The sequence below is a fragment of the Chenopodium album genome, chromosome 12 (genome assembly GCF_948465745.1).
Source record: "Chenopodium album chromosome 12, dcCheAlbu1.1, whole genome shotgun sequence".
NCBI classification, from domain to species: Eukaryota; Viridiplantae; Streptophyta; class Magnoliopsida; order Caryophyllales; family Amaranthaceae; genus Chenopodium; species Chenopodium album.
In genome coordinates, this window is record NC_137845.1 from 16,657,616 (window position 1) to 16,682,688 (window position 25,073).

At 33.3% G+C, this 25,073-nt stretch overlaps 1 protein-coding gene and 2 non-coding genes across 3 annotated transcripts; 1 reads left to right on the forward strand and 2 right to left on the reverse strand.

Annotated features, from left to right (window-relative positions):
* Window positions 1-340: 340 nt before the first annotated feature.
* LOC145572153 (metal tolerance protein 2-like) lies at window positions 341-20,389 on the forward strand. The gene is made up of 12 exons (XM_081631174.1): window positions 341-920; window positions 5,558-5,627; window positions 8,378-8,475; window positions 9,622-9,767; window positions 11,268-11,383; window positions 12,364-12,460; window positions 13,097-13,181; window positions 14,058-14,120; window positions 17,514-17,619; window positions 18,843-18,985; window positions 19,709-19,800; window positions 19,878-20,389. Exons 1-12 carry the CDS (start codon window positions 540-542, stop codon window positions 19,993-19,995), a joined length of 1,515 nt encoding a protein of 504 aa, XP_081487300.1. The 5' UTR covers window positions 341-539; the 3' UTR covers window positions 19,996-20,389.
* Window positions 20,390-21,370: 981 nt separating this feature from the next.
* Window positions 21,371-21,446, reverse strand: LOC145573580 (small nucleolar RNA Z155). Its single transcript, XR_014097564.1, has one exon. It is a non-coding gene; the product is annotated as a small nucleolar RNA Z155 (small nucleolar RNA).
* A 159-nt stretch (window positions 21,447-21,605) lies between these two features.
* On the reverse strand, window positions 21,606-21,696 carry LOC145573579 (small nucleolar RNA R41). Its single transcript, XR_014097563.1, has one exon. It is a non-coding gene; the product is annotated as a small nucleolar RNA R41 (small nucleolar RNA).
* Between the last annotated feature and the right edge of the window lie 3,377 nt (window positions 21,697-25,073).

Here is a 25,073-nt window from a genome sequence, read left to right on the forward strand (position 1 = left end):
TCTTAGGTGGATTTCGATGGTTTATGGGTGGTTTCGGTGGGTTCTGGGTGGCATGGGTGGTGGTTCTAGGTGGCGTGTGGTGGCGGTTCTGGGCAATTCTAGTTTAATTGTAATTTTTTTTTTTAAAAAAAATAATTGATTAATAGTTAATTACATGTCCATAACTTTTAATAATCATGTTTAAAAAGTTTTGCCTAAGAGTCCACGCAGACCCTCTTTATTGCAAATAACTGTTAACGGAGGTAGTAATTTATTTCATACGAGGGACATATATAAAATATATATTTATTTCAATAAATTTTTTTATGTTGTGCATCGCACGGGACTTATTTAGAGATGCACGGGACTTATTTAGTTTCACCTAGTGTTACTATGAACTCTCAAAAGGAAGGTTGAAACTTGAAATTTGGGAGAGAATCAGGTTCGTTTCATGCCAGCACATTAATCAGCTTCCCAAAAGATCACCAACATAGGAAACATTCATTCAAATGTGTGTGCATTTCTCTTAGAAACTGAATAGTAGCTAAATTCAATCTAAAATGGGATTCAGAATCTTCAAGTTAAATCTCATTTACAAGCCATATCTCTCAAGAATTCCCTCAACTACCCATAAAAGCTCAATCTTTACTCTTCACAATCCATCAAAAATCAACTCTTTAACTACCCAATTGCAAGAAATTAATGATCCTTCAAATGTGATTATAAACCCACCAAATTCCCAAATTTTCAAGCGCTGGCATTTTGGGCATTCACATCATCATCATCATGGCCCACATCATGATTCTAGCAAGAAGAGTGAGAACATTTTTAGGCTTGGACTTGCTGCTGATATTGGTTTAACTGTCGGAAAAGCTGTCACCGGTTACTTCTCTGGTAGCACCGCTATCATTGCCGACGCCGCGCATTCTCTCTCCGATGTGGTAATTTACCAATTTTATTACCGCATTTTATCGTGTAATTTTATGTTGTTTGTGTAATTATTTGATGTTTGTGCTATTCTATTTGATGGGTTGTTTGTATTGGAATTGGCAATGTGCATGGTTAGTTCGGGGAAGAGGGTTATTTGGTTTGATTAAGAGTACAATTGTGTATTTGTAATGACACTAAGTTTTCGGGTTTTGAAATAGTTTGTGCATTTTTGTTGTTTGTGTAATTATATCGATGTTTGTGCTATTTTATTTGATGGGTTGTTTAGAAATTTGATATTGGAATTGGCAATGTGCATGTTTTGTTCTGATTATTAATTAGGGAAAGAGGGTTATTTAGTTTGATTAAGGGGGTATTTGGTTTGAAAAATGGAAACGGGGTGGAAAGGAAACAAATAAGAAGGGGAAAAGAAATCATTTAGCTATTACCTTTTTCATTTGTTTGGATTAACCATGGAAAGAGTATTTGTTAAGAGGAGGGTAAGGGTATTTGTTACCCCAAGTTTTTGAGAGGTTACAAATGAGAGGTAACCATTACCCTTAAGTAATGGTAATTGTTACCATGCCTTCAAACCAAACACACGGTAACGGTATCGGTTTTATCGAATCCGTTTCCAATCCAAAAAATACACTAACCAAACGCCCGATGAGAGTACAATTTACAGTATATTTGTAATGATACTATGTTTTTGGGTTTCAAAGGAGTATGTGCATTTTATGCAGACTGTTCAGAAGTATATGAGTGAATTGGATTGTTATGTATTAGGAGAAAGTTATTTTTGACTAGAGTGATCCAAGGAGCCAAGTTGTGTGTGATTTTTTCTCGAAAATTGTTTTCGGGTTTCTGGATTTATGGCTAGGCAAACTTTTGAAGGAAGTTCTACATCTCGTACAGGCTTTATTGATTAATTGTTTAGTGAAGAACGAGTGTTGAGTTTCACTTTTAATATTGAAGATTAATTCCAAAAAAGGCTGGGACATGTAAATGGAGGTTATTGGGATCTTTATCTTCCTATAAACTAACTAGAAGTTTGTGCCTTATTATGTCTATGTACCTTCTAATCTTTGCAAGGTTTCTGAAAATATCGAGTATAATGCTTTGAGGGAAAGAACTGTGTTTTGTAACAATGCCATGATGATAGTAAAGACTCGAGGAGTATTATTTGTCATTAGCTAGTTAATGACTGTGTGTGATCTCATTTTCTGAAATGTTCTACACTTATAGGTGGGAATTATAGAGAAAAGATCTTTAGGGGGCATTTGATTTGTAGATTTTAGGTATGAGGTATGGGTTTGGAATGAATAGAACCCATGCCTAATGTCTGGTTGAGTAAATTCCATATTCTAAACTCAAACCCACAAGGTATAGGGTTTAATAACACAAGGGGGGAGATGACTATGGCTCATTCCACTCATACCAAACTTCTAGCTATCAAATAAATTAAAAATGAAGTTCCGAACATGGCATGCTCCAGTAGTCCTTTTTTCTTTGTGTTACAGAAGTGAGAAAGCTAAGTATTATGGAAACATGGCATGTTTTATGATTTTATGTAGGTATTTGTTTGTATTGGCTAATGCCCAATGTGATGCATTAAGTTGCTGAAATTGATGAAATTTTGGAAGCTCTTTACTAAGCATTTTGAAGTGATCTGACCTACACTTACCACGTTATAAGCTTGATCTTACTTTGTCCTTGAGAAATGAAACAAATATATACCTCTAAGTTTCGCTTGATATAGGGTGTTAAGAGGTGTGTGAAAGTCTACCCAAAACATTATAGTTTCTGCCAGTTTAATTATCATATAGGGTTTAGCAATGACTAACATTCATAGTGTACTAAGGTCCTAGGTCTTTGTTTGTTTGGTTCTTAGTATTCAAGGGAACTATAAGATTTTAAGTTCTGATAAAAAAAATAGTTGCTTCCTGCATCTATAATAACCACTAACTAAGAATCTGGAAGTCATTTTAAGGAATTGAATCAATATACCACAGGTCCACAATAATTCTTTGCTGTTTTATACTTTTCGTCTTTGCCATCAGTATACTTGTCATTTGGAATTCATTATTAAGGGTATTGTGAGGAGTAATGTAAAGAGTTTTAAAGATAATTATATTAAATTTAGGAAGTCACCTGTTATTTTCAGTCAAATTAATATAGAAATGGAGTAGTATAATGTTTGGTTGACCACCTTGTAGCTAACTGAATGTCTTAATCTCTAGTTGACTTATTTCCTTTGAAACCATTAAAGTTTGAAGCTTGGATCGATAATCAGGAAGGCTAAGAGTTCATCTATACCTCAATGTATCCTTTTTCATCCTTTACAGCTATTTTTTGTTGTTAATGGGGTTATTATTAAACCTGTGCTATCAGCCAAAATGAAAATCGTAATTGTAAACTCATTTCATGGAAATGTCACTTTTGAGGAACTGTTTATTATTTATGGAAGCTAGGCTTGTTGAGCAAAACAAGGCTTCTTATGTGTCGAATGACTTGCAAAATAGATGAAAACTACTATTCTATTTTAGGTGTAATGGGATCTTGCAATAGTTGTGGGATAGTTGATTTTGTGGATTAAAAGTGTGTTTTCTCGTACTTAATTATTGTACACTGACTTGACACTCGATAGTAATGCCCGTGATTGGATTGGAGAATAATTGTTGTTTTGAAACAGGGTTTATAAAATATTTTTCAATATTGGGTGGTCCAAAGTACAGTGAAGAATGCCAGATTTTTCACTTAAATTTTCTGAAGTTTGTTGCTTCACTTAATCTGGCTGGTAAATACCATGGTATTGGTTTTCAAGTAATGATTATGATTTAAATTGCAACATGACTATCAAGAATAATTGTAGATATGAGTTAAAATAAAGTATTGGGTGCAAGATCAAATACAATTTGGCGAGAAGAGGACCCTCAATGAACCTTAGGCTCCTATTGCTGGGTGGAGGCCCTTTTGTTCCCCTCAATAGACGAGAAAAGGTCCCTGGCACAGGCTCACTTATCTCCTTCATCATGGAAAAATGGCAATCATGTATATATTTCTGACTTTAAGCTAGTTTGGTACCAAGAAGGAAGCCCTGGCTTACATGCCATGATCTGACTTTAGAGATGTATAATAATTGTAGTTATTTGATCACTTGATATGAGTTAAAATGAAATCACACCTCATCTGCTGCTCCAGGTGATCAAACATATTTTGACCTGTAGGGCTGTAGTGGAGCTGTATAATCTGAACTAATAATTTGGTACTAGTATTTTATGGCCTTGGTTACTTGCTGATATGTGAAAGAAAGACATTTAAGCTGATGCTGGAGTGGATTTGTGCTCATATTTTGACTCTATGAGAATGGATAATTAGTAGTTTAGGAGATTGGATGTTAGTTTATGTTGGTTAATTATGATCAGCCTATGGCTTTGTTCTCTTCACTTGAAATAAGGTGTTTTGGCTTGAGTATATTTAATCTTTTCTGATATGAATTGTTAAAATCTGGTCTAGTCTGATTAAATGTTCACAATAATGTGATGTTAATTTTTAGATAAAACATTTATGTTTTGGGTGTTGTTAGATTCATGTGTCGTTATTTTCTTAAAATTTTCCCAAATATCAAAAAATCATATTTTTACTTCTCCTTCCGTCTTCTTTTAATTACTCAGTTTCCTTTATTGAATGTTTCTTTTTAATTTACTCACTTTTCACTTTCTAGTTTTAGAAATGGGCCCACAATTATTACTTTCACAAATAATATATTTTGATTGTCACTTTCATCTTTTACTTTCTTTTTTCTCTCTCCTAAATTTATGTACTATTTTTGTTTAATGTGAAAAGATAAGTGTGTAAATTTAAAAGAAATGGAGGGAGTATTACACAAACAAAGAAATTTTGTACATCCTTAGTCCCTATATGTTTGCCCAATCGCCCCATTTGACTCTTCACAGTTTTCAACATCTTAAAACATAAAAGTCTCCAATTTTATATGCTCATACATTATAAAAATTGGATATTCTTAAACTAGAAACTAATGAATCTAACAAGATCCCACTTGACTATATTATTTCTTATAGGTTTGTGTGAAGTTTTGGTTTGTTTCTAAAGTTTGACCACAAAAAATACAATGAGGCGAACAAATAAGGACGAACAAAGTATTAAGTAAACTGGAGTATGAAGATATGGTCTGATTCTGATGTGGAATAAATAACAAGTCCATGAAATAATGTGATAAGAACATAGTCTAAGGTAGCTGGGTACGTGAATGAAAGCTGGAAACCACCGTTGGGGATTTACAGATCGTGGGTTGATTTGAGTTATAGAGATGTTGATCTGCCTAAAAGAATAATTATACCCTGTTTTACACCATTGATTGCATTGAAATGGTTATCTATGGAATAACTAACTTGCCAAATGTTTTTCCTACCCTCTCCCTCCTGTCTTTTGTATTGTGGCCAAGGACTGAAGAAAGAAGAAGACAATCAGATATCATAAAATTGCTTCCTTTTTTACAAATAACTGTCCATATATTGTTTGTTAATTTGTTTAGCTTACATTGTCTTTGTCATGAATTTTTGTCTTAGTTATGTTGGTGATGATGAAAAGTATATGTGTGCTTACTTTAATTGGCATAACTGTATTGCAGGTTCTCAGCAGCGTTGCTTTACTCTCATTTAAAGCTGCCAGAGTGCCTAGAGACAAAGAACACCCATATGGTTAACTTTTTTCCCTTTGATTCGCTTTTGCTGATCCCTTTATTGGGGTTAAGTCTTTGATGGTTTTTGCTACTAGTATTATTTTTGTATGCATGTCTATAACATTTAATGTCTCTGCCCATTATAAATTTGTTTATTGACATATATATATTTTTTGAAATTATTACTACATACTTTGTTTTCAAATTTTTGCTATAATATAACTTTAATGGCTAATTTCATTTTCTTTGTACCTTCCCAGTTGCCACTAGCCATTAGTCAATTGTATATATTCAACAATCATACTGATGTGGTTTCACTTTGTTTTTTACCACATTTGTGGTGCGAGGTAGTCCTTTTGGCATCCTATTGTGGAGCTGCAATACATGGTGTCCTTTGCTTCTTTAGGATTCCTAGATAGTATCTTGATTACTTAAAATAGATAATCTTGAATACTTTAATAGATAATAGACATATAAATCTTATCTTCCTTCTGCCTTCCAATAATGAAAAGCCAATGCATATTCTAAATGTTCATTTATACTTGATTAGTGAGATTATTAGGCTACCTTCACTTGCCTTAAACCCAATCATACTACCCTACCGTGACTAGTCACGTACTCATTATTATTTCATCAGATGCCTTAACCATTGCTGTCTATATGGCTGGTTTTTCTTCATCTTAATTATAAAATGATGCAAGTGAGATTTTTTTTTGAAGCATCTTGCGTAGTTGTATGGCTGGCTTGTATTAAAAAAAGTAGTTAAGTCAGAGTAGAGCTCTAGTTTAATTGATTTGTAATCAAATTTGGATTTTTATTTTCCTATGCTATTGCAAAATTGAAAATTGGGATGACTTTTTTTTTTTTTGTTTTGAACAAAAAATTTTTAGGGGGAAGGTAACTGGAACCCTATATTTTCAATGACGCAAGTGAATATATCTACTTTTTATAGGGGGGGGGGGGTCCATAAATTACCTTTCCTCTTACCTCACAATTTCGCAAATGGTTGCAAATTTAGGTAGGTGACTTTGGGCTGGTAGATTGGATAACATTAGAATTAACATGTGGGCATAGTGTATCCTCATGACGGCATGACCCCGTACTTGGCTCACTCATGCAAACTCCTGTTGTAGTTCTGTTAGTATTTATGTTTATTTTTCCAATAGGCTATGTATAATTCAAGAAAGCACAATGACATGATGGTCAGTTAAAAATCTCGAAAGCAAACGAAGAAAAAAAAGAAAGGGTTTTAAGCAGCAATTTGGCGAGGAGATATCAAATATAAAAATAGACAACTTGTAGGACAGAAAAACTCATGAAATCATGATCCAGGTTCAATTAGTGAGTTTAAGGATCCAATGATAAGTGAGTGACCTTCCTCCTAGAGGAAAGGTTTAATTAATGAGCTTTGAGGTTCCAGTGAGAGGTGAGTGACCTTCCTTTTAGAGGGAAAGTTCAATTAATGAGCTTTGAGGATCCAGTGAGGAGGAAATGTCCAACCTCTTCTAGGGAATTACCTTAATTTTCAAACTTTACCATATGCTCTCACATTTGCCTTAATTATCTTAAAAACTCTTTGCAAAGCAAGCTGGTATAAAAGGTGAGAGAAAATGGTAAAGTTTGTAAATGAAGGTACTTCCCTAGAAGAGGCTAACCATTTGGTCCTCATTGGATCCTAAAGTTCACTAATTGAACCTTCCCTAGAAGAGGCATGAGTTTTTCTGTCTTAGTTGTTGTCTAATGCTATGTTTGATATCTCCTTGCAAAATAAACTTGTTTCAAACAAACCAAACTTGGTACACACGGACAAAACTACGAGGATAGTTTGCATTAGTGAGCCAAGTAGGGGTTATGAGGATTCTAACAATGCCGCAACTGTTAGTTCTAATGTTATCCAGTCTAGTAGCCCAAAGTCACCCATGTTGGAGACCCTTTGCATCTATGAGGAAAGGAAATTTGTGAACCCTATTTCGCATAAAAAGAAAATATATCCACTTGCATCATTGTTTCTTGGTTCATCACACAAAAGTGGTGATTTTATGTTAATCCCAATTTTTAATGTTGCAAGATTGTAGGAATTCTGGGTTCCTTTACACAGAAGTGGTGATTGTACATTGCTTGACCAAGTTTTGGTCCAAAAAGATTCCAAAACTGGTACCTTTAGTAAGCAGTTTCGGGGAAGAATATTAATTTCCACAGGCAGATGAAGGCCCTTTTGAGTTAATTCCAATCCAAGATTTTGATCCTTCCATTTGCTGTAGATGAATCTTCAGGCTCTGGCCTATCTTTCTTTGACCCCTGACCAATCACCACCTTCTATTGAGTCAGAAACACAAACCTTTTTAGAATCACCCCAAGAAGATAGTGCCTGTTCTCTTCTATATCAGATAAGAGTGGAAGACACCGCTTACATAGTAGATAAAGGCTTATAGATTTATTTATTTAAATTTTTTTTTTTTTAATTATGTTTTTGAGGAAATAAAGGCTTATAGATGAATCTTCAGGATGTGGCAGATTTTTCATTGGCCCCCAACCTGACCAAGTATTTTATAAAGAAATATAGCCATGTAGTTCAGTTAACTAGTCTCAAGAGCTGGTTGTTCTGGCATTAAATGGATTTTGTACTTTCTAAATTGCCTCAAAAAAAAAAAAAAAAAAGGGGAAAAAGAAAGATGAAAAAAAAAAAACGAGAGCTTACTTTTCTTTTGTTATGAAATGATTTGTTACTCTAATTTCCAGACCTCATTTTTCTTTCTGTATATACTGCAGGCCATGGTAAATTTGAGACACTAGGAGCTCTAGGAATCTCTGGCATGCTCCTTGTAACTGCAGGAGGTATTGCATGGCATGCTGCTGATATATTGCTGGTAGGACCTATCACTTTGTTTCCCTCTCTCCCAATCCCTTATTTTCATTGCCAGGTTTATTTTTGTATGTGTGTCTACTTTGCGTGAAAGTGCATGCTTGTTCCATGGAATAATATAGTTGTCACCCGTCACAGTCACTGTTATCATGCCCTATAGGCAATGGGTTCTGGCATCTCAAGGATGTTAAGGAACTCCTGCGGGGATTAATTATTATTGAGTGAAGTTTACTCTTAAGTCAAATCTACCAATTTCTTGATTGCACTTGAGGTCGAGAATTGAAGTGATCTAATATTCTTGCAAGGGTTATATACTAATATCGGTTTGCATGATAAGGTTGCCAAGTTTGTCAACCCACATTGCCTATAAATAAAGCTTTGAGAGTGGATTCACTACTGAAACAGTAAATATGCACATTTAGAGATTGACATGTAGTAGGTCTTTGTTTCTGCAAAGTATCAATATTGTTGAGCCTTTTCAAACATGTAAGTGATGTAATCCACTTAATTGCCTTAGTATTTTGAAGCACCTTGGCATAGTCTCGTAGTTAACTCTATCTGAAAGATAAGTTTGTATGCTCAATTATTAAATTGAATGATTTTGAAATTCTAGAATTTGTGAAGTTAGAACTCTAGACAAATTTTTTATCATTTTAGAAATTTAATAAAGCCCAAGTAGTATTAGTGTCAGGTTTAGGAACAGTATATGTTATGGACGTTGTATGATGATTTTGAAATGGTGTTACATAACAGCTTGAAAATCTGAAGACTGAATACTATAATTCTGGCTGGTATGTGTGCGTATTTTTTAAGGATCAATGGGGAGATCTGGGAGTAACTGATGATGGATGGCGGATGCAGTGTTAATTTTCATGGCAAGCTTGATTATGATGGTTAAAATCTTTGGCTGCTGGTCCACTGAGGCGAAATTTTCAAAATCTCCCTGTGTCTGTTGAATGTGATTCTTTCTAGTTTCATCTTTTCCCCCTTGATCCTTCTCAATTTTAACAAATGATATTGTTTAACACTTCAAGAAACTTTGGCTTAAGTATTAGGCTGTCTTGGAGTTCATATTTGTATGAAGCTATATAACTTTTTATAATTATAATGCTGCCTGATTCCCTAACTAAACTATGATGTTGTTTTGCAGGGTTTGCTTACAGCATCCCCTGAAGTTGTTAGTCAATCCTTGATGCATGAGCATGGTCATCATAGTGGGCATGACCATAAGATCGATATGGATCACCCGATTCTCGCATTAAATATGGCTATTTTATCCATCGCTGTAAAAGAAGGGTATATAATTTATTCTATGACTTATCCAATCCATAGAAGCTTGGCTAGCGCCTCTAAATTTGCTGTTAGCCTGTTATCCTTTTGGACTATATTTTTGGCTTTCCCCTTTTTTTTAGTCTTAAATGCATCTTCAATCAATTCTGATTTGTATTACAATGGACCTCATACTCTCTTATTGATATTATTGTGTTATTATAAATGAAGGCATTTATCCATCCCAAATAAGTACTTAGTTGGGCTGGATATTATATAAGCAGCTGTACTTCTATACTCTACTAGGAACCCTTCTGATGCATCTATGATTGTCATGAAGCATACTTGACATTGACTGCTGTACCACTTCCAAAATGTCAATTTCATGACACTGACTTTATGTTACATTGTAATGCTAATAAGACCCCCTAGTTACTCTGGATTCTGGCTTCTCCTGTATTGCATCCCTTAAATATTTCGGTACTTTATTTTTTGAGATCTAGGTTTAACTTTCTAAATAATCTATGGTTCTTAGCTTGCTCTTGGAGAGTCCTAGGTTTGATTCTTTTCAATGTATTGATTATGGTGCTTAATTCAAATTGAATGAAGTAATCGTGTGACTTCCTTTAACTTCACTCTAGTATAAGCTGGTAAGTGGTAGATACTGTGGATAGTGCTATATTAGAGTAGTTTTTATACGTTATCCTTGCCAGTGCTAAGTTGAAGAAATAAATTAGGTATTTGCTCCAAAATATTCTCCCCTCATTTTTTGTATGTAATGCTTATGATGCACAGATTTGTTGTTTTGTTATGGCTTAGTCATTTGTTATATTGTTCAACAACCATGATATTGGTAGACAAAAGCTACTCATATGGTTAACATGTAATTTATAAATGATGGTTTAGAAAGTAAAATGGGATTAAAAGGTTCAAGTGCACCAAGGCATCATAGAATTTATATAATTTCCAAATAATAACAATGCTTAGAAGTTGCCAATCTAATACTAAAATGTGTAAGCTCATATCATTTGATAGGTGTAAAAAATAAAGTAAAATAATGCATCAGACATTCAGACCAGTTCTTAACCTCCGTCATCTGAATGTAAGTGTTACGAGTAAATTTATTGTGGATATAACAAACTGCTCCTGGTAATATAATAATCTGCTATATATGTCTGTGTCTCTGTCTTTTCGTCACCCATATTTAATACTCAGATTTCTATTTCAATGGTACCAAAAATTGGACAGCTACACTTGAAAATTTGATCTTCTTTTTGGATCGAAGGTAGCAATAATATTCCAATTTATAACTAATTAGGTAGAATAACAATAAATAGTAATAGTTTATGACAAACTTTTTCTAGCTTTTTGTTACTAGACAATCTCACCTATGAGAAATTATTATTTCGATTTTTGCCATTCTGATGTTTGTTTCAGATCCCTTTCATTGTGACTCTTTTTTTCCCTCATGCTCAATTGTATATAAAGTTGAAGGACCGTGCTTTATATGTTCTATTATTGTTGCAGTCTTTTTCGGATAACAAAGAGAGCTGGGGAAAAGGAAGGCAGTGGACTCATGAAAGCAAATGCATGGCATCACAGGGCTGATGCTATCTCTTCTTTCGTTGCTCTTATTGGGGTAGGTAAGAACTGTCTATTGTGAATGTGTAGCTATAGATTGGTTTTGATCCCCACAGCCTAACTTTACTTCACAACTTTGAAGCTTTCACTCTTTCAGTACCAGCGTCATTTTGATATTAAACTTCTGCAGTAATTGATTTACGAAAATCAGGAAGCTTGGTGTGGTGTGTTAAATTAGGCAGATTTCACACTGAGTAAAACATCATGTTAAGTCATCATACATGGAGTATACGATCTTGCATAGTCTTTGAAACTCATGCCAGAAGCTTTAGTGTTTATTTGGGTATAGAAGCAAGGCCTCTTTCCACTTTTCTTACTCTTATCAAGTATTCTATTATTCTGTTTAACACTGCTCTAAGCAGACAGTTGCTAGTCTTGATACTTAATATATTTACCCTCGGTTCATATATTGCAAAATAAAACACTAGTGTTGCTTACGGTTACATGATTAGTCTCAACTATTTGCCCCTTACCTTTTTGTTGCTGGAAATCATTATTAGTTGCATGCCAAGGTACATTTGTTTCATGGCTGTCATTTGTATCAAGCTGGCACAAGCACAACCTTAAGCTTCCTTTTTCTTGGTTTGTGGCTCCCCATCTTGGTCTTGGGAAGCCACTCCCTAGGGCTCTTGCTGCTAACTCAGGTCGGGTTGACTTGTGCAAGGTTCCACTCCGGTAGGAGCTCCTTCTCCTTAGCCAAAGAAAAAAATTCCTTGCACAAATTATTAGCTTTTGAAAGTTGGGATCTTTCTTGATATATTGTTAGTGGAAGAGTTGTAGATTTAACAGTAGAAAGAGGGCTGGCTTTTAACCTTTGTGATGATTGCTTTACCAATTCACTTTATGAAAATATAAAGTTAAATTTATCGTCATTTCAATGATTTGTTATGAATAGTGACGTGGAAATGTGGTTATATTGTATTTGTTTTTGTCATATTGACTTACAGAATTGATGACAAGTGTCTTTTAATTTTTGTCTCAGGAGGATCCATTCTTGGTGTAAAATTTTTTGATCCCCTTGCTGGACTTCTTGTGTCTGGCATGATTCTAAAAGCAGGTCTGGAAACTGGTTACCAGAGGTATCCTGTTTGTCAACCTTCATAGATTGATGCCTTAACTGTATTTGCCATGTTATTTTTTATTTGCAAACCTTGTCATAAAATTGGAATATGTGATGCAGTGAAGGGAAGGGATGATGGAAAATGTATTAAATTTAGAGATGAGCAAAATAATCCGAAAAACTGAATAATCGAATTTCAAAATAATCGTTGAAAGTTGTACAGTTTCTAAACTTGAACATATTTGTAGCTTTTTTTCATTATTATTTTTTTTTTCATTTCATTATGCAAGATGTGATGTTTAATCAATAATAAGTATGATGTATGGATGGCAAATACATTGACAACTAATGGCAGTATGAAAGCTTTTTTAGTGTTGGAAACAAAGTTAATGGTTATGTAGTGTTGTGTTGTAGAGAACAGTCATGTCAGTTTGGAACATTTATATCTGCTAATCTTTGCTATATGATCTGAACTAGTTATTTGTACAATTTATACTGCTAACAGACATGTCGCTTCTAAGAAATTTATTGGTCCTCCACAGTTGAAGTATGATTTTGTGAAGATTAAGTCTAGGGTGTAAATTCAAGTTGACAAACATGTGGACAATACATTGCAATGATAAGTTAATATAAACTTTTTTGTTCAAAACCTTAGTGTTTTAGAGCTGGTGGATGCTGCAGTTCCACAGCAGCTATTGGACCCTCATCGAGAAACAATTCTACAAGTTGAAGGGGTGAAGGTAAATCCCATCCTCTAAAATTCAAGTTAAGGCTTAGTTCCTTTGCAAATTTGAATGAATGTGCACTTAGTGCGGAACTAATTAGCTTACCGCTGCACGAGGGTAGTTACCTAGGATTCTTCTACATCACTTGAGAATATTACAGCATAATGGTGATAAAGCACCAGATAGTGGATTCATTTTGTTGTGGTAATCATGTAGATATAGTTTCTGAAGTTTTTACCGTGTTGCAATGCCATTGCCATAATGGTCACTACTCATGGAAGTGGAATATTGGGATCTTCCTTTGGGAGTTGAGGCCAATAAAACTTCATTGTCATATGTAAAGGCCATTATGCATTGTGTTTGTTTAGGATAATCTATAATTTAGGTTAAATTTTTTGAAGTTCTTGAGTTACATTTGTAAATTCTAGAATGGATTTAAAAGTTTGCCTATATGTGAAACAAAATACTTTTATAGGTGCAATGTCATGATTTTATTTTAGCATCACTGAATGATCTGTTATGCGATAGCAAGTTGGAATTCTTTTGTTTAGCTGGCTAGCAGCTGCTGCATAGCATAAAAGCAGATTTTTTGGGGCCCATGTTCTGAAGCATTCTATTTGCAAAATGGTCCCCAATATCTTTTAATTCTCGTGTTAGCCATATAAGTTCTAGCAACAATTAGCACTTAACAACTTGCTGATTGAAATGTTGATACCCATTCACCATCCAATTTTCGCTGATTCATTTATTTTTAAATCTGTTGTTTCTTCAGTCACTAGGACACCGTATGTCCGTATAAATAACTACATTCCTTCTGTTGCAATTAGTGCTTGTATGTTCACAATCTTCACATTATTGCTTGCTAAATGGCACCCTTGGCTATGTATATAGGGATGTCATCGTCTGAGGGGAAGAAGGGCTGGCTCGTTTTTGCACCTTGATGTACACATAGAGGTATGATACCCTCTCATTGTTTAATGTTAACTAATTCGGATGGGATGTGTGCATCATGATATTTCTGGAATTTTTGTCAACAAGCTATTGAATGTTCAGTGCTTTTACACTTTGCTTAGCTGAATTTTATTAATAAATGAATGCTATTTTGCCATCATTAAAACATTTTTTAACTCAAAGGATGACATAATTGATAAAATTTCACAACTGTCAATCAAAAATAATAAAAAAATAAAGAAAAGAAAAAAGAAAACACTATATACAGTAATTAAATGAAAATTAGTCCTTATACTCACAAAATACCATTATTTCCTCTATGCTCAATATTGTCTGGTTCTAAAGCTTTATACTCTGTCAACGACGTCTTTTGGTCAAATTTAAAAACCTTAGTAGTTGATAAATTTGCAAATGAAAATTCTCAAATTTCCATACTTTAAAACGGATGAGAGTTGGCTTTGGTGATAGACATGCCCTAAGGCATTCCCCTAAGGGGTGTTGGCTAGAAAGTAGACAACTCCCTAAGGGGGTGTTGGTATAGCTACTACCCTGTGCCCCCCTTTTACCACAAAATTAATTCTCAGTTATTGTTGAATGATTGATGTAAAATAGGGTTTAAAAATTAATTAGACAATGTAAGGTTGCTAGTATTTAGTGAAGGGCGTTTATGAAGAGAAAATAAAATGCCGTATTTACTGGAAAAGGAGATCATTCTTTATTGCTGTAATTATTCTCACTATTTTAGAAGCGAGTATGAAACACTTTTCATCTTTCTTCTCAGAACTTTTAGCTGAAAGGATGACCATAGTGAGCATCAGCTTTTTTTAAAAAAAAGTCAAAACAGTATCAATGATATTATTTGGAGATCGTATTTAGTTTTTCCTTTCTAACATCACTCCCTACTTCTGGTCTCCTTTAAGAAGCTTGTGGGTGTCTCCAATAAGAGCGAGATGATAGTGAGAAATTATCCTTGAGCCAAGGGTAGTATAGGATAGGAGGGGACATCCAGAAGGTTGGTGTGCCTAAATCTAGGGTTGGACTCTAGGACTTGAAGATTATGTTATCTTTTACATATGCTGAAAGGGTAATGTCTTTGGTAGTTTCTTTTGGGACCCAACTCTTTTAGGTGCAATGTGATGGAAATGAGGTATAGTATAATGGACTAATATTCTAGCTTAGTAAATATTGTATGAATTCTAAGAATTACTAGAGATAAAAGCTTGATAATTTGATAGATAATGGCTGAAAGCTTACAAAGGTAGTAGGTTTAGCCTACAACTCTCCTATTAGCAACTTGAGGTTGCAACTCTCTATTTCTAATAACCCAATTCATGCCTGCCTTCTTCTTTCTACCCTCCCTTTATTTATACTAAGGGTACAATCTACTAACCTAATAATACTAGATTTACCAAATTGCCCATACTGCATTTGATAACTACTAACATACTAAACTACCCATAATACCCTCCCTTAAGTCAGTTCGTTACATATAGACTTAAAAAATTGGATGTGAAGCATTGACCATTAATCAGCTCTCTATGTTAGTCTTTTGTTTCACAGGTTTCTTTCTAATTTTCTTGGTCAGTTACAAGGTAAGTCATGGTGCAGAATTTTCCATTTAGAAAGTAGCGGAGTAGAGATACTTCCTCAAAATCGTTGTCTTGAATACATCTTTTCTATGCTACTTAATTTCTCCTTTGCAGCTTTCAAGTCGGTAGATTTTGACAGCTCTTATTGATTGTGAGATATAGTAGCTCATTGATTAGTCAGGCACTTGAGTAGTCAGAATGGAGATTTTGAGTGAAGGACTCTTTTGTTGGTTTGTTTGTAACCCTTATATCATGTTTGCAATTCCTCTAAACCTCATTCTTTCCTCGTCTCAACTCTCAACTGACATTTGGAGGTCAATATTTTCCGTATAAGGTGAACTGGTGAACCCTTTTGATTGGAATTTAAAATTTGGACAAACTCAATGATACTGATGGATGTGCAAAATCAATGCCTAAATAAGGACATTTTTCCTTAACGTTAATTCATCAAACAAGGGATGTACACATGTCATGTCAAATTGTCAATTCAATCCAACCCAACTTAATATAGTACGGGATGCAACCCTGCAATCAAATTGGATTTGAAACAAAGTAATTTGGTCATCCGATACCCCTTCTCATTGTGAAAAAGGCAGCCATTACCTGCCCAAAGGAAAATATTTCAGATCTGATGTTTTTTCACAAAGTGCTGGATTTATATATGGAAGGGAGAAGTGATGATATTGGAAAAGCTGCACTCTATGGTGAGTCAACCTAGATGGTTTTATCATTGATTTTGGTCGGTGAGCTGCCGGTTGTTAGAAGGTGATGGAGTAGCCACCAAGCCTCAGGAGGGAGATATACGTTGCTGCATTTTAAGCTTTTTTTTTTTTCCCCTAGATTTTTCTTATAATGCAAATCTGGGAGGAGGATTGGTGGTAATGATGATATTGTAAAGTGTAACTTGCATTGGTCTACCTAATCTTTTTGTGTATTTTTCCTATAGAAAAGGAATATTTAAGTTTATAAATTCCGTGTAATTGGCAGACCATTCCAAATCCTAACCAAACCATTCTATGTAAAGCAAAGATTTACAGATATCAAGTGTATGCAAAATGGGTAGTTTTGATGTTTCGTTATATCTTTCAGAATTTAGAGGAGGCAAGTTACTTAGATGACCCCGTCAAAAAAAAAAAAAAAGTTACTTAGATGATGTTCAAGAAAAAATGACACTAAAAGGTTTCCAAAAATTTTGATAAAAATCTGAAATACTGCATAAACCATATGCATATTCTATCATCGTGCTGTGCTTTTAGTTTTAATCTAATATACGAATTTTTGAGTTCCTCCTTATTTCCTTCAAATTAGTCTCTGTATCCTTGAATATTCTTTTCAAGGATCAGACATTTGAATCTGCACCTGTATCAGATTTATATTACCCGGTTTAATAAGTATATAGTTCTGTATTCTCTATTTTTGTGAAAGCAGAAAAGTTAGCTTGATTTTATGGTACAAAATCTTTGTTTATCCTGTGTGTTGTGGTTAGGATTAATAAGATTTTGAGAAGTTGTTTGATCTTGATATGAATCATATATATTCCTTTATTTGTTTATTGTCAGATTGATGTCCAGTGTGTTTTGCGCTCTTGTTTTAAAAGTTTTTCTTTTTCAAATTTTCTATATATGGAACTTGTTTACCTAGTCCAATACCTCTTTCTTGTAAAGCTGTTTTTATTTGTTATTGTTCTTTTGTTGTACTCCGTATAAAATATTAGGGATACTTGCTGAAAGAGTGGAGAGTGTGGATATAAGTTGGAAGCCTTGTTTCATCTCTTGTTATAAGATTTGAATCAATGTGTACCTTGCAGGTTGATCCTTTCACCAGTGTCAGTGCTGCTCACCATATTGGTGAAAATGTTAGGCACCGAATTCACGAGTCTCATCCTGAAGTGGCTGAAGTCTTCATACACATAGGTAGATACTGCTGCTGTGCTGCAAGTGTACTTTAACTCAATTCTCATATTGGCATAACATAGATTATCTTTGCTGTTGCTATTTGAAGCACCTATATTTGGTTTCAGATGAAGTGATTGAATAACGAAATTAACTTTTGTTTTTCTATTCATCGGTTGGATTGTGGAAAAGCACAATGGACCTAGTGATAAACTCACCAATTTGAAAATTGTGTTGGCATTTCTGCATTAGTGCTTGCTTTTAAATTGATAGTCTTTGCTGCGTTATATGTTGTATATTGGACGGATAGCAAGCTGATGTCATTGGCCACCCTGACTCCCTTTTACTGAAGTAGTTTAGGAGATGCAGAAGGTACTGAATAAGGTGAAAATTAAACTAGTTGTGTATTGAAATATGTTGAATAGATGAAAGTGCAAGAGTGCGGAAACTATCGTGAGCCAACCATGTTTGATATAAATGGAAAAATATTAAATTTACACATTTGGTTTGAATAATATGCACATCATGCTTGAGTTAAGAAAAAGTTGCACATTCAGTTTTAAGAAATTTTACTCATTAAATCTTTCTCATCCTTATCGTTTTAACATCTTTCTGATTTGACCCTGAGGCCTGAACTGATGCTTCCAAAATTTCTCACTGAATATCCTTTGTTGAATTAAATTCCAGTTGTTTAGAGAGGAATATTAACGATCTATTCAAATATGTATGTGAAAGATCTTTAAAATAAACTCTTTTTTTTTTGAAGATAGGTTATCATTTATAAGATTTTAGCGATTTTAAAAATCCCCCACGTTGTCTGTAAGAGAAAAGATGGCTATTATTCTAGGTTGCCGGTTTAGGAAGAGGGAGCAGTGAATTGAGGGCAATGTCCCAATCTTGCCTCTTCTTTGCTTGGTCAAGGCTTTTTTTTTATTTTTTATTTATTTATTTTTTTTTAAATAGCATTTTCTGATTCAGTCTCTGACTCTCATATGTTGTTTTGCTGCCAGTGGATCTTCGTTATGATTAATGACCACTGCTATGCAAATTTAGTTTTCTAAAGATACACACTTAATTAAGCACATCTGCTTCAAAGTTCAAACTATGACATTTGTTATCTGTTTTAGGTCTTGAAGTCACTGACATTGCTTGTTAATGCTAACTATATTATAGCAGTTGCATCACCTTTATTCTTGATCCTGTTACCTTGTGGGTTCATTTTAACATTGGAACTTCTATTGCAGATCCTTCTATTTCTGAAATATCACCAGAAGTTGATGTGAAAGAAAATTTGGACAGCTTGGATGAAACTAATGACAGTATCTCCTTAAAGGACAAAGACTTTGATCATATCATCTCTGATATATTCTCATCACAGTTTCCAAAGGTTCATTCTTCTATCTTTCACAGGCTATGTTCAATTCAACATTTTAAGCAAATATTTGCTTCAGATCAGATCAGTCTAATTATAAATTTTCACATCTAGGAAGTGTACAGATAACATCAAACGTAGCTTTGCTTTGTTGCCCATTTAATTTTAAAACATTTTGTATATCCACATGTGTGTAATTAATATTCCTCAAGTCACTAGGAATTTTGTACAAATAACAAGGACACATCTTCTAGAACAGAGACACGTTGTTGCGTTCTCTAGCTACCCTTGTGTAGGAGTCAAAGGAGGAGAAACATGTCAAGGACACGTTCTCTAAATTTCACGTGAAGGAGTCTAATCAGAACAATTTTATTGTATTCCAGTGGAGGAAAAGAGAAGAGACAGTAATAGAACTTTGGATTGATATTATGTGGACTTGGAGACATTCAATGAGTCACTTTGCTGCTTAGATAGGATTTGACTATTTCATTATAATCAGTAGGTTTTAAGAAAATGATTCAGCTTCCTGATCTTGCTAAAATCTAATGAAAATGACTCCCCCTTCTTACCTCTAGGTGGGCTTCCAACTTCCCCCCTCCGCCCCCTTCTTTCACTTATAATGGGGGTAGTTACTACTTACTAGTTCTGTAGTTGTATGTGTCCTTGATTTCTGCGGAAGATTTTCTTTTTGTTTTTGTTTCTGTTATTAATCCATCAGGCCCTGAATTATATTTCCAGAAAATGAAGCTAGAGCACATAACGCCTCACTTGTTGCAAAACAAGATTATGCTGGATGTTGAGGTCTCCATGCCACCTGACATAATGATCAGGTAAAATGCTTCAGGAATCATCCTTTACTTCATTCAATTATACTAGTAAATATTTTTTATATCGATTTCTGTGTCAGTGATGCAAGGTTGATGGCGGAGGAAGTGAAAAAGGAGATTCTCGGAACAGTATCTGATGTCATTCAAGTTCATGTTCAGTTGCGGCTTACACCTGCTAACCATACAACTCCCTCGTAATTTTTCCTGAGACTATGACACCTTTTTGCTAGGATTATAGATAGCTTTATAAACATGAAATGCTTGTCCCGGAGGAAGTCATAGACATGAGTACATACTGCAGGAAAATAACACTAACCTCAGCATCTTTATGTGTACTGAAGGTAAATCATAAATGGTTATATAGTTCTTTCTGTGGATCGCAGAAGGGGATATAAGGTGTGATGCATAGGGTTAGAAGGAAGTTAAATAGAGAAACTTCCGTTCTTGAGATGCATTCATATAATTGTATAAACAAGTCCATTTTCAGACATACAAACAAGGATAAGGTGACTGATGTACAGTCTTGTACGCAGTGCAGCAGTGCTTCTAAACTTGCTGCTTTTTTGGCAATGCAATTTTCTAGCAAGGTACTACGGAGTATTTCGTTTCACGTATTAATATACTGCTTTTGTGTTTATTGTTTGAGAATGCAATTTACTCTAGAAGTAAACTCGATGATCGTCAGATTGTTCTAGTGATTCATTTGGGATGATTGGGTATACACTCCCGAAGCTCTGCATGTATAGTTTGTTTACAGAAAATACAGTGTACTTTTGCATAAAATTTAAGTTTTTGTTCAGAAAATTGAAATTATCTAATTTTTACAAGATCCAAATAATGTTTTATAGGTCATCTAAATTTATGATTAAGATTAAGATTAAAATAAAAATCTATGACATGTCCAAAATCCGTTTGTTAGTCATCACTACTCCCTCGATTTCATAATTAGAAGCCTGTTTTCCTTTATTAGGTGTTTAAAATTAAAAGTCTATTTTTATTTATAAATAGTACTTTTTGACAATAATACCCTTTTTTTTTTAATGATTTGTCATCCTTTTTTATTTTTTTTATACTTTTAAAATCAATTCTCAGCACTTTTTCTTTTCATCTCTCCCAAAATAGAAAATAGGCTTCTAATTATGAAGCGAAGGAGTAGATTAAGCTAATAGCTTATACTTTCAAAAATTACAAACAAGCCTGTAGCTAAAATTTAATTTAATTCGCATATTTAAATCCTCACAACTTACAAGTCATTGGACTTATATTAATCGGACATTCGGACATAGCTTAAAAAAGGAGTGATTGAATCAGATAATTGTAGTCTGTAGTTTTAGTCGACATACTTATATTCCGACACAAATTTCATCACTCCAATTTCAATTCATAAAGAGATTTCTATCATTAAAATTATCGACTTTACAGTATTTATTTATAATTTATTGCAATCTCGACTGTAACCTTTCAGTCTTCGATTGCAATTTCAATTGTACATAACAGAAGAAAATAAAATTATTATTTAAAAAAAACAGGAAAACTTTGAGGAATAAATTTGGTAAACATCAAGAAATAGAGCCATTGAATCAGATAATTGTAGTCTGTAGTTTTAGTCGACATAATTATATTCCGATACAAATTTCATCACTTCAATGGCATCAACTTCAATTCAATCATCAATACTTAAATAAATAATTTTGATCGATGAAATTATTCGATATACCAAAATATAAATATTCATAACAAAAAAAAAAACATTTAAATTCTTTTCTTAATTTAAAAAAAAAAAAAAATAGAAAAGAGATATAAGAGAGAAAGCTCAGAAGGATCCATTGGTAAATATTAATCAAAGAAACAATAAAGTTTCTCAGAAAATAGGTAGTTTTGAAGCATCACTGCAATTTCTCTCCTATTTCTATATAAATTTAACAGAAATTTTAACAAAAACACAATAAAAATGTAACACAGAATGATAATCAGAGATGATGAGTTATGTGACTGAGTGTTGTAATTTGTGGTTTATATACTGTAATAGCTTGTGTGATTAGGGTTAGGGTTTGGCGTATGCTATATCTCTTTTGGGCTGGACTATGGGCTTTATTTCTTTTTTTTTTTGGACTACCGTCCGCAAAGTAAAGCCTATGTGTTTCTCGAACTCGTTTTTACTAGTTTGTAATTTTGGTAGCTTACGCCTGCGATGCGAGTGCTATAACTTGTAATGTCCGCGGGGTCTTTCGATTTGGCCTTAAGTTACAAATTTACTTTTTTTTTTTTTTTTTTTTTTAATTTCTTTATTTTTTATTTTTTAGTTATAAATTTACTTTTTATGATATTAATAATGGAAAATGTGTAAACATATATTCTTAAGGGTATAAATATCCCCACACTATTTTTAAGAGTTCGAAAGAAGTGACAATTAACATTAATAAAGGTAGAAAAGTAAATAAACATTTTAAAAGTATAATTATCAACACTTTTTATAGTAGTAACCTCAAACTTCTTAAAAGGTAGGGATTTAGTTTGACTCTTTAATAAAGTATTTATTTTTCTTTTGAAATAGTAAATCAATCTATTAATAAATTGTCATATGACATTCAAAAAAACTGTTTGAACTTATTAAGTACATAATATAATGAATCAAATAAAGAATTCCTTCATACAAGCTACGATCGTCGAATAGATCTTGCACTATGGAAAATCTTACGCTTACATTACATCGCTGGAATCTACCACGTTTTTGGGAGAGACAATCTAACAATATGATGTAGTCTTGACTCTTGATGATGGTTTTATCTAATTTATTACTACCTCCGTTTCTTATTTCTTGCAACAAATGAATATTTTATATCTCACAAATAATACCCCTTTGTTGCGAGAAATAAGAAACGGAGGTAGTAGATAATATTTGAGAAATTGTATAATTCTTCACCCCACTCCCACAAAAATAAAAGCAACTCAAAAAGTAGAGATGAAAAATTCTTTCTTTCGAGGGAGAAAAGATCATCCTGGAAGTGGAAGTTTTATTATAAACCTAAGAAAAAAGTGACAAGAAACAAAGATTGGGGCTTTCTACCAGTAAAAATCGATGGAAGCCCTTTCATATTAGATGATGGAGGGTAGGGTTTTAAAGAAAGGAAAGAGGTATATATTATTAAATCTAAAAATCCTTAAAATTTATCAACTATTGAGTAGCCCGGGCATTGCCCCGAGGCTACTTTTGTAATTGTGAAATTGGGATTTTTTTTATAAAATTTAAAATCTGAAATCAACATTATTGAGTTTTTTTTTTTTTTTTTTTTTTTTTTCCCCTTCTAGTAAATAAATCATGTAGTTTGCAAATATGTACAATTCTTTTCATATTTATAACATGCGTGACAATAGGCTAAGATGGTTAAATATCCAACTTTATTATAAGTGGTTGGGTGTTCAAATCCCCTTAACCTTATATTTTTATTATATGAAGTAATGTGGGTTGCTTGGGTGAGGTGGCGTCATGAGGTGTTTGTGAAGTGACATGACATTTCAACATAGTTAATTTTTAGTATGACATGTACGGTAAAAATGTTGGTAGATTTAAATAGTTTTTGTAAGATAAAAAAGTTAGTTTTGAGTTTTATTTTCAATAACATAAGAATAGATATTTAGGATAAAATAATTGATTTAGAGTTTAATTTTCAATACAATTCCAATATTCCATATGTATTAGTTAAATTATAAATTTCAAAAAATATCTTATAAAGTCGTTAACTTCTCATCATGTCCACACGACAAATAAGCGTTAATGTGATATACATTGATATGTATAAGTATAGTGTTAAGTCCACAAAATAAAATATTAGACGAAGGAAAATCAAAATAAGAAAAAGCTAGGTTATTAAGTTTTTAATCTCCCACTTAGCTACCATATGAGCATTTTATTATCCACCTGTCAACCATGTACAATTAAAGACAACTTATCCTAGAGATAGATATTGTCCAATAACATGAAAATAGGTGCAACTCCAAACCGATTACTATCCATTGCTCTGGTCATGCTATTTGCGTCACTTTCAAAAGCTATTAGATAGCTCAAACTCTTTCCCAAAACCACCCATATCTTTATGAGTGGTATATATATATATATATATATATATATATATATATATATATATATATATATATATATATATATATATATATATATATATATATATATATATATATATATTTTAAAAAGTTACAAGCATGAGGTCATGTAGAGTGTATATTTGAAATTTTCTATAATACTACCTCCGCTTCGCATTACTCACAACATTTACAAAAATGATTGCCTCACACATTACTCGTAACAAAGTGATTTTTTTTAAGTAAGTTTTTTGTGTGAATTTACATAATTGCCCTTACTTTTTCACCATTTCCACCAAAATCAATCCCCTTCCATCTTAATTCATCATCATCCAATCACCTTCATCACTTAATGTTTCATATTCTTCCTCATCCCCGTTATATTTCTATCTCTTTCTTCATCATTAAATTTCTTCATCTTGCTCTTACATAAGTCAAGGGTAGGATACGTCAAAATATTCTAAATTAAAAGAGATATACACCTTTTTTATAACATTGTTTGTATCAATAATATGTTTTAAAATTTGGTATATAGATAAAAGAAATATCTTAACAATTCAATAAGGCACAAAACTAATTAAGAAGTGTACCAAAAAAAAGTACTCCCTCCATCCCTTAATTAAATATCTACTTCTTTTTTATTATATGAGTAATAAATGATAAATACGCGAGACGGAGGGAGTACTATTATTTTTTACATACATGTGGCAGGAAATATCATACACCACTTGGCCGATATAGTTCGCTACTTGTCACTTAACTGTCGACTCACTCGACAATTCCTAAGTTTGATTTTTATTTTTGGTGCGGTGTGACAACTACAAATCTCTCCTCAAATAGAAAATTAACACTCCTTTTAGCCTTTTGTTCTCACTCCTACTCTCTGCTTCCTTCCTCATGGTAAAACAATATCACTTTCTCTTCAATCCAATTTCTAAACTCATATTCTTTTTCACAAACCCTTTTTTCCTGAAAAGTCCTCCAAACTCACATTACCCCTCTCTCCTCCCAAAAACATCATTTTCCAAATTTCTAACTCATCGAAAAGTCTGGTATATATTATAGAAATATACACCTGAAAAAATTATCATAAGTTAATAATTAAAAATACCACCTCCATAAACATTTACTTGCAACTTTGGGATATTATTTGAGAGACATAAAATATTCCAAAGTTG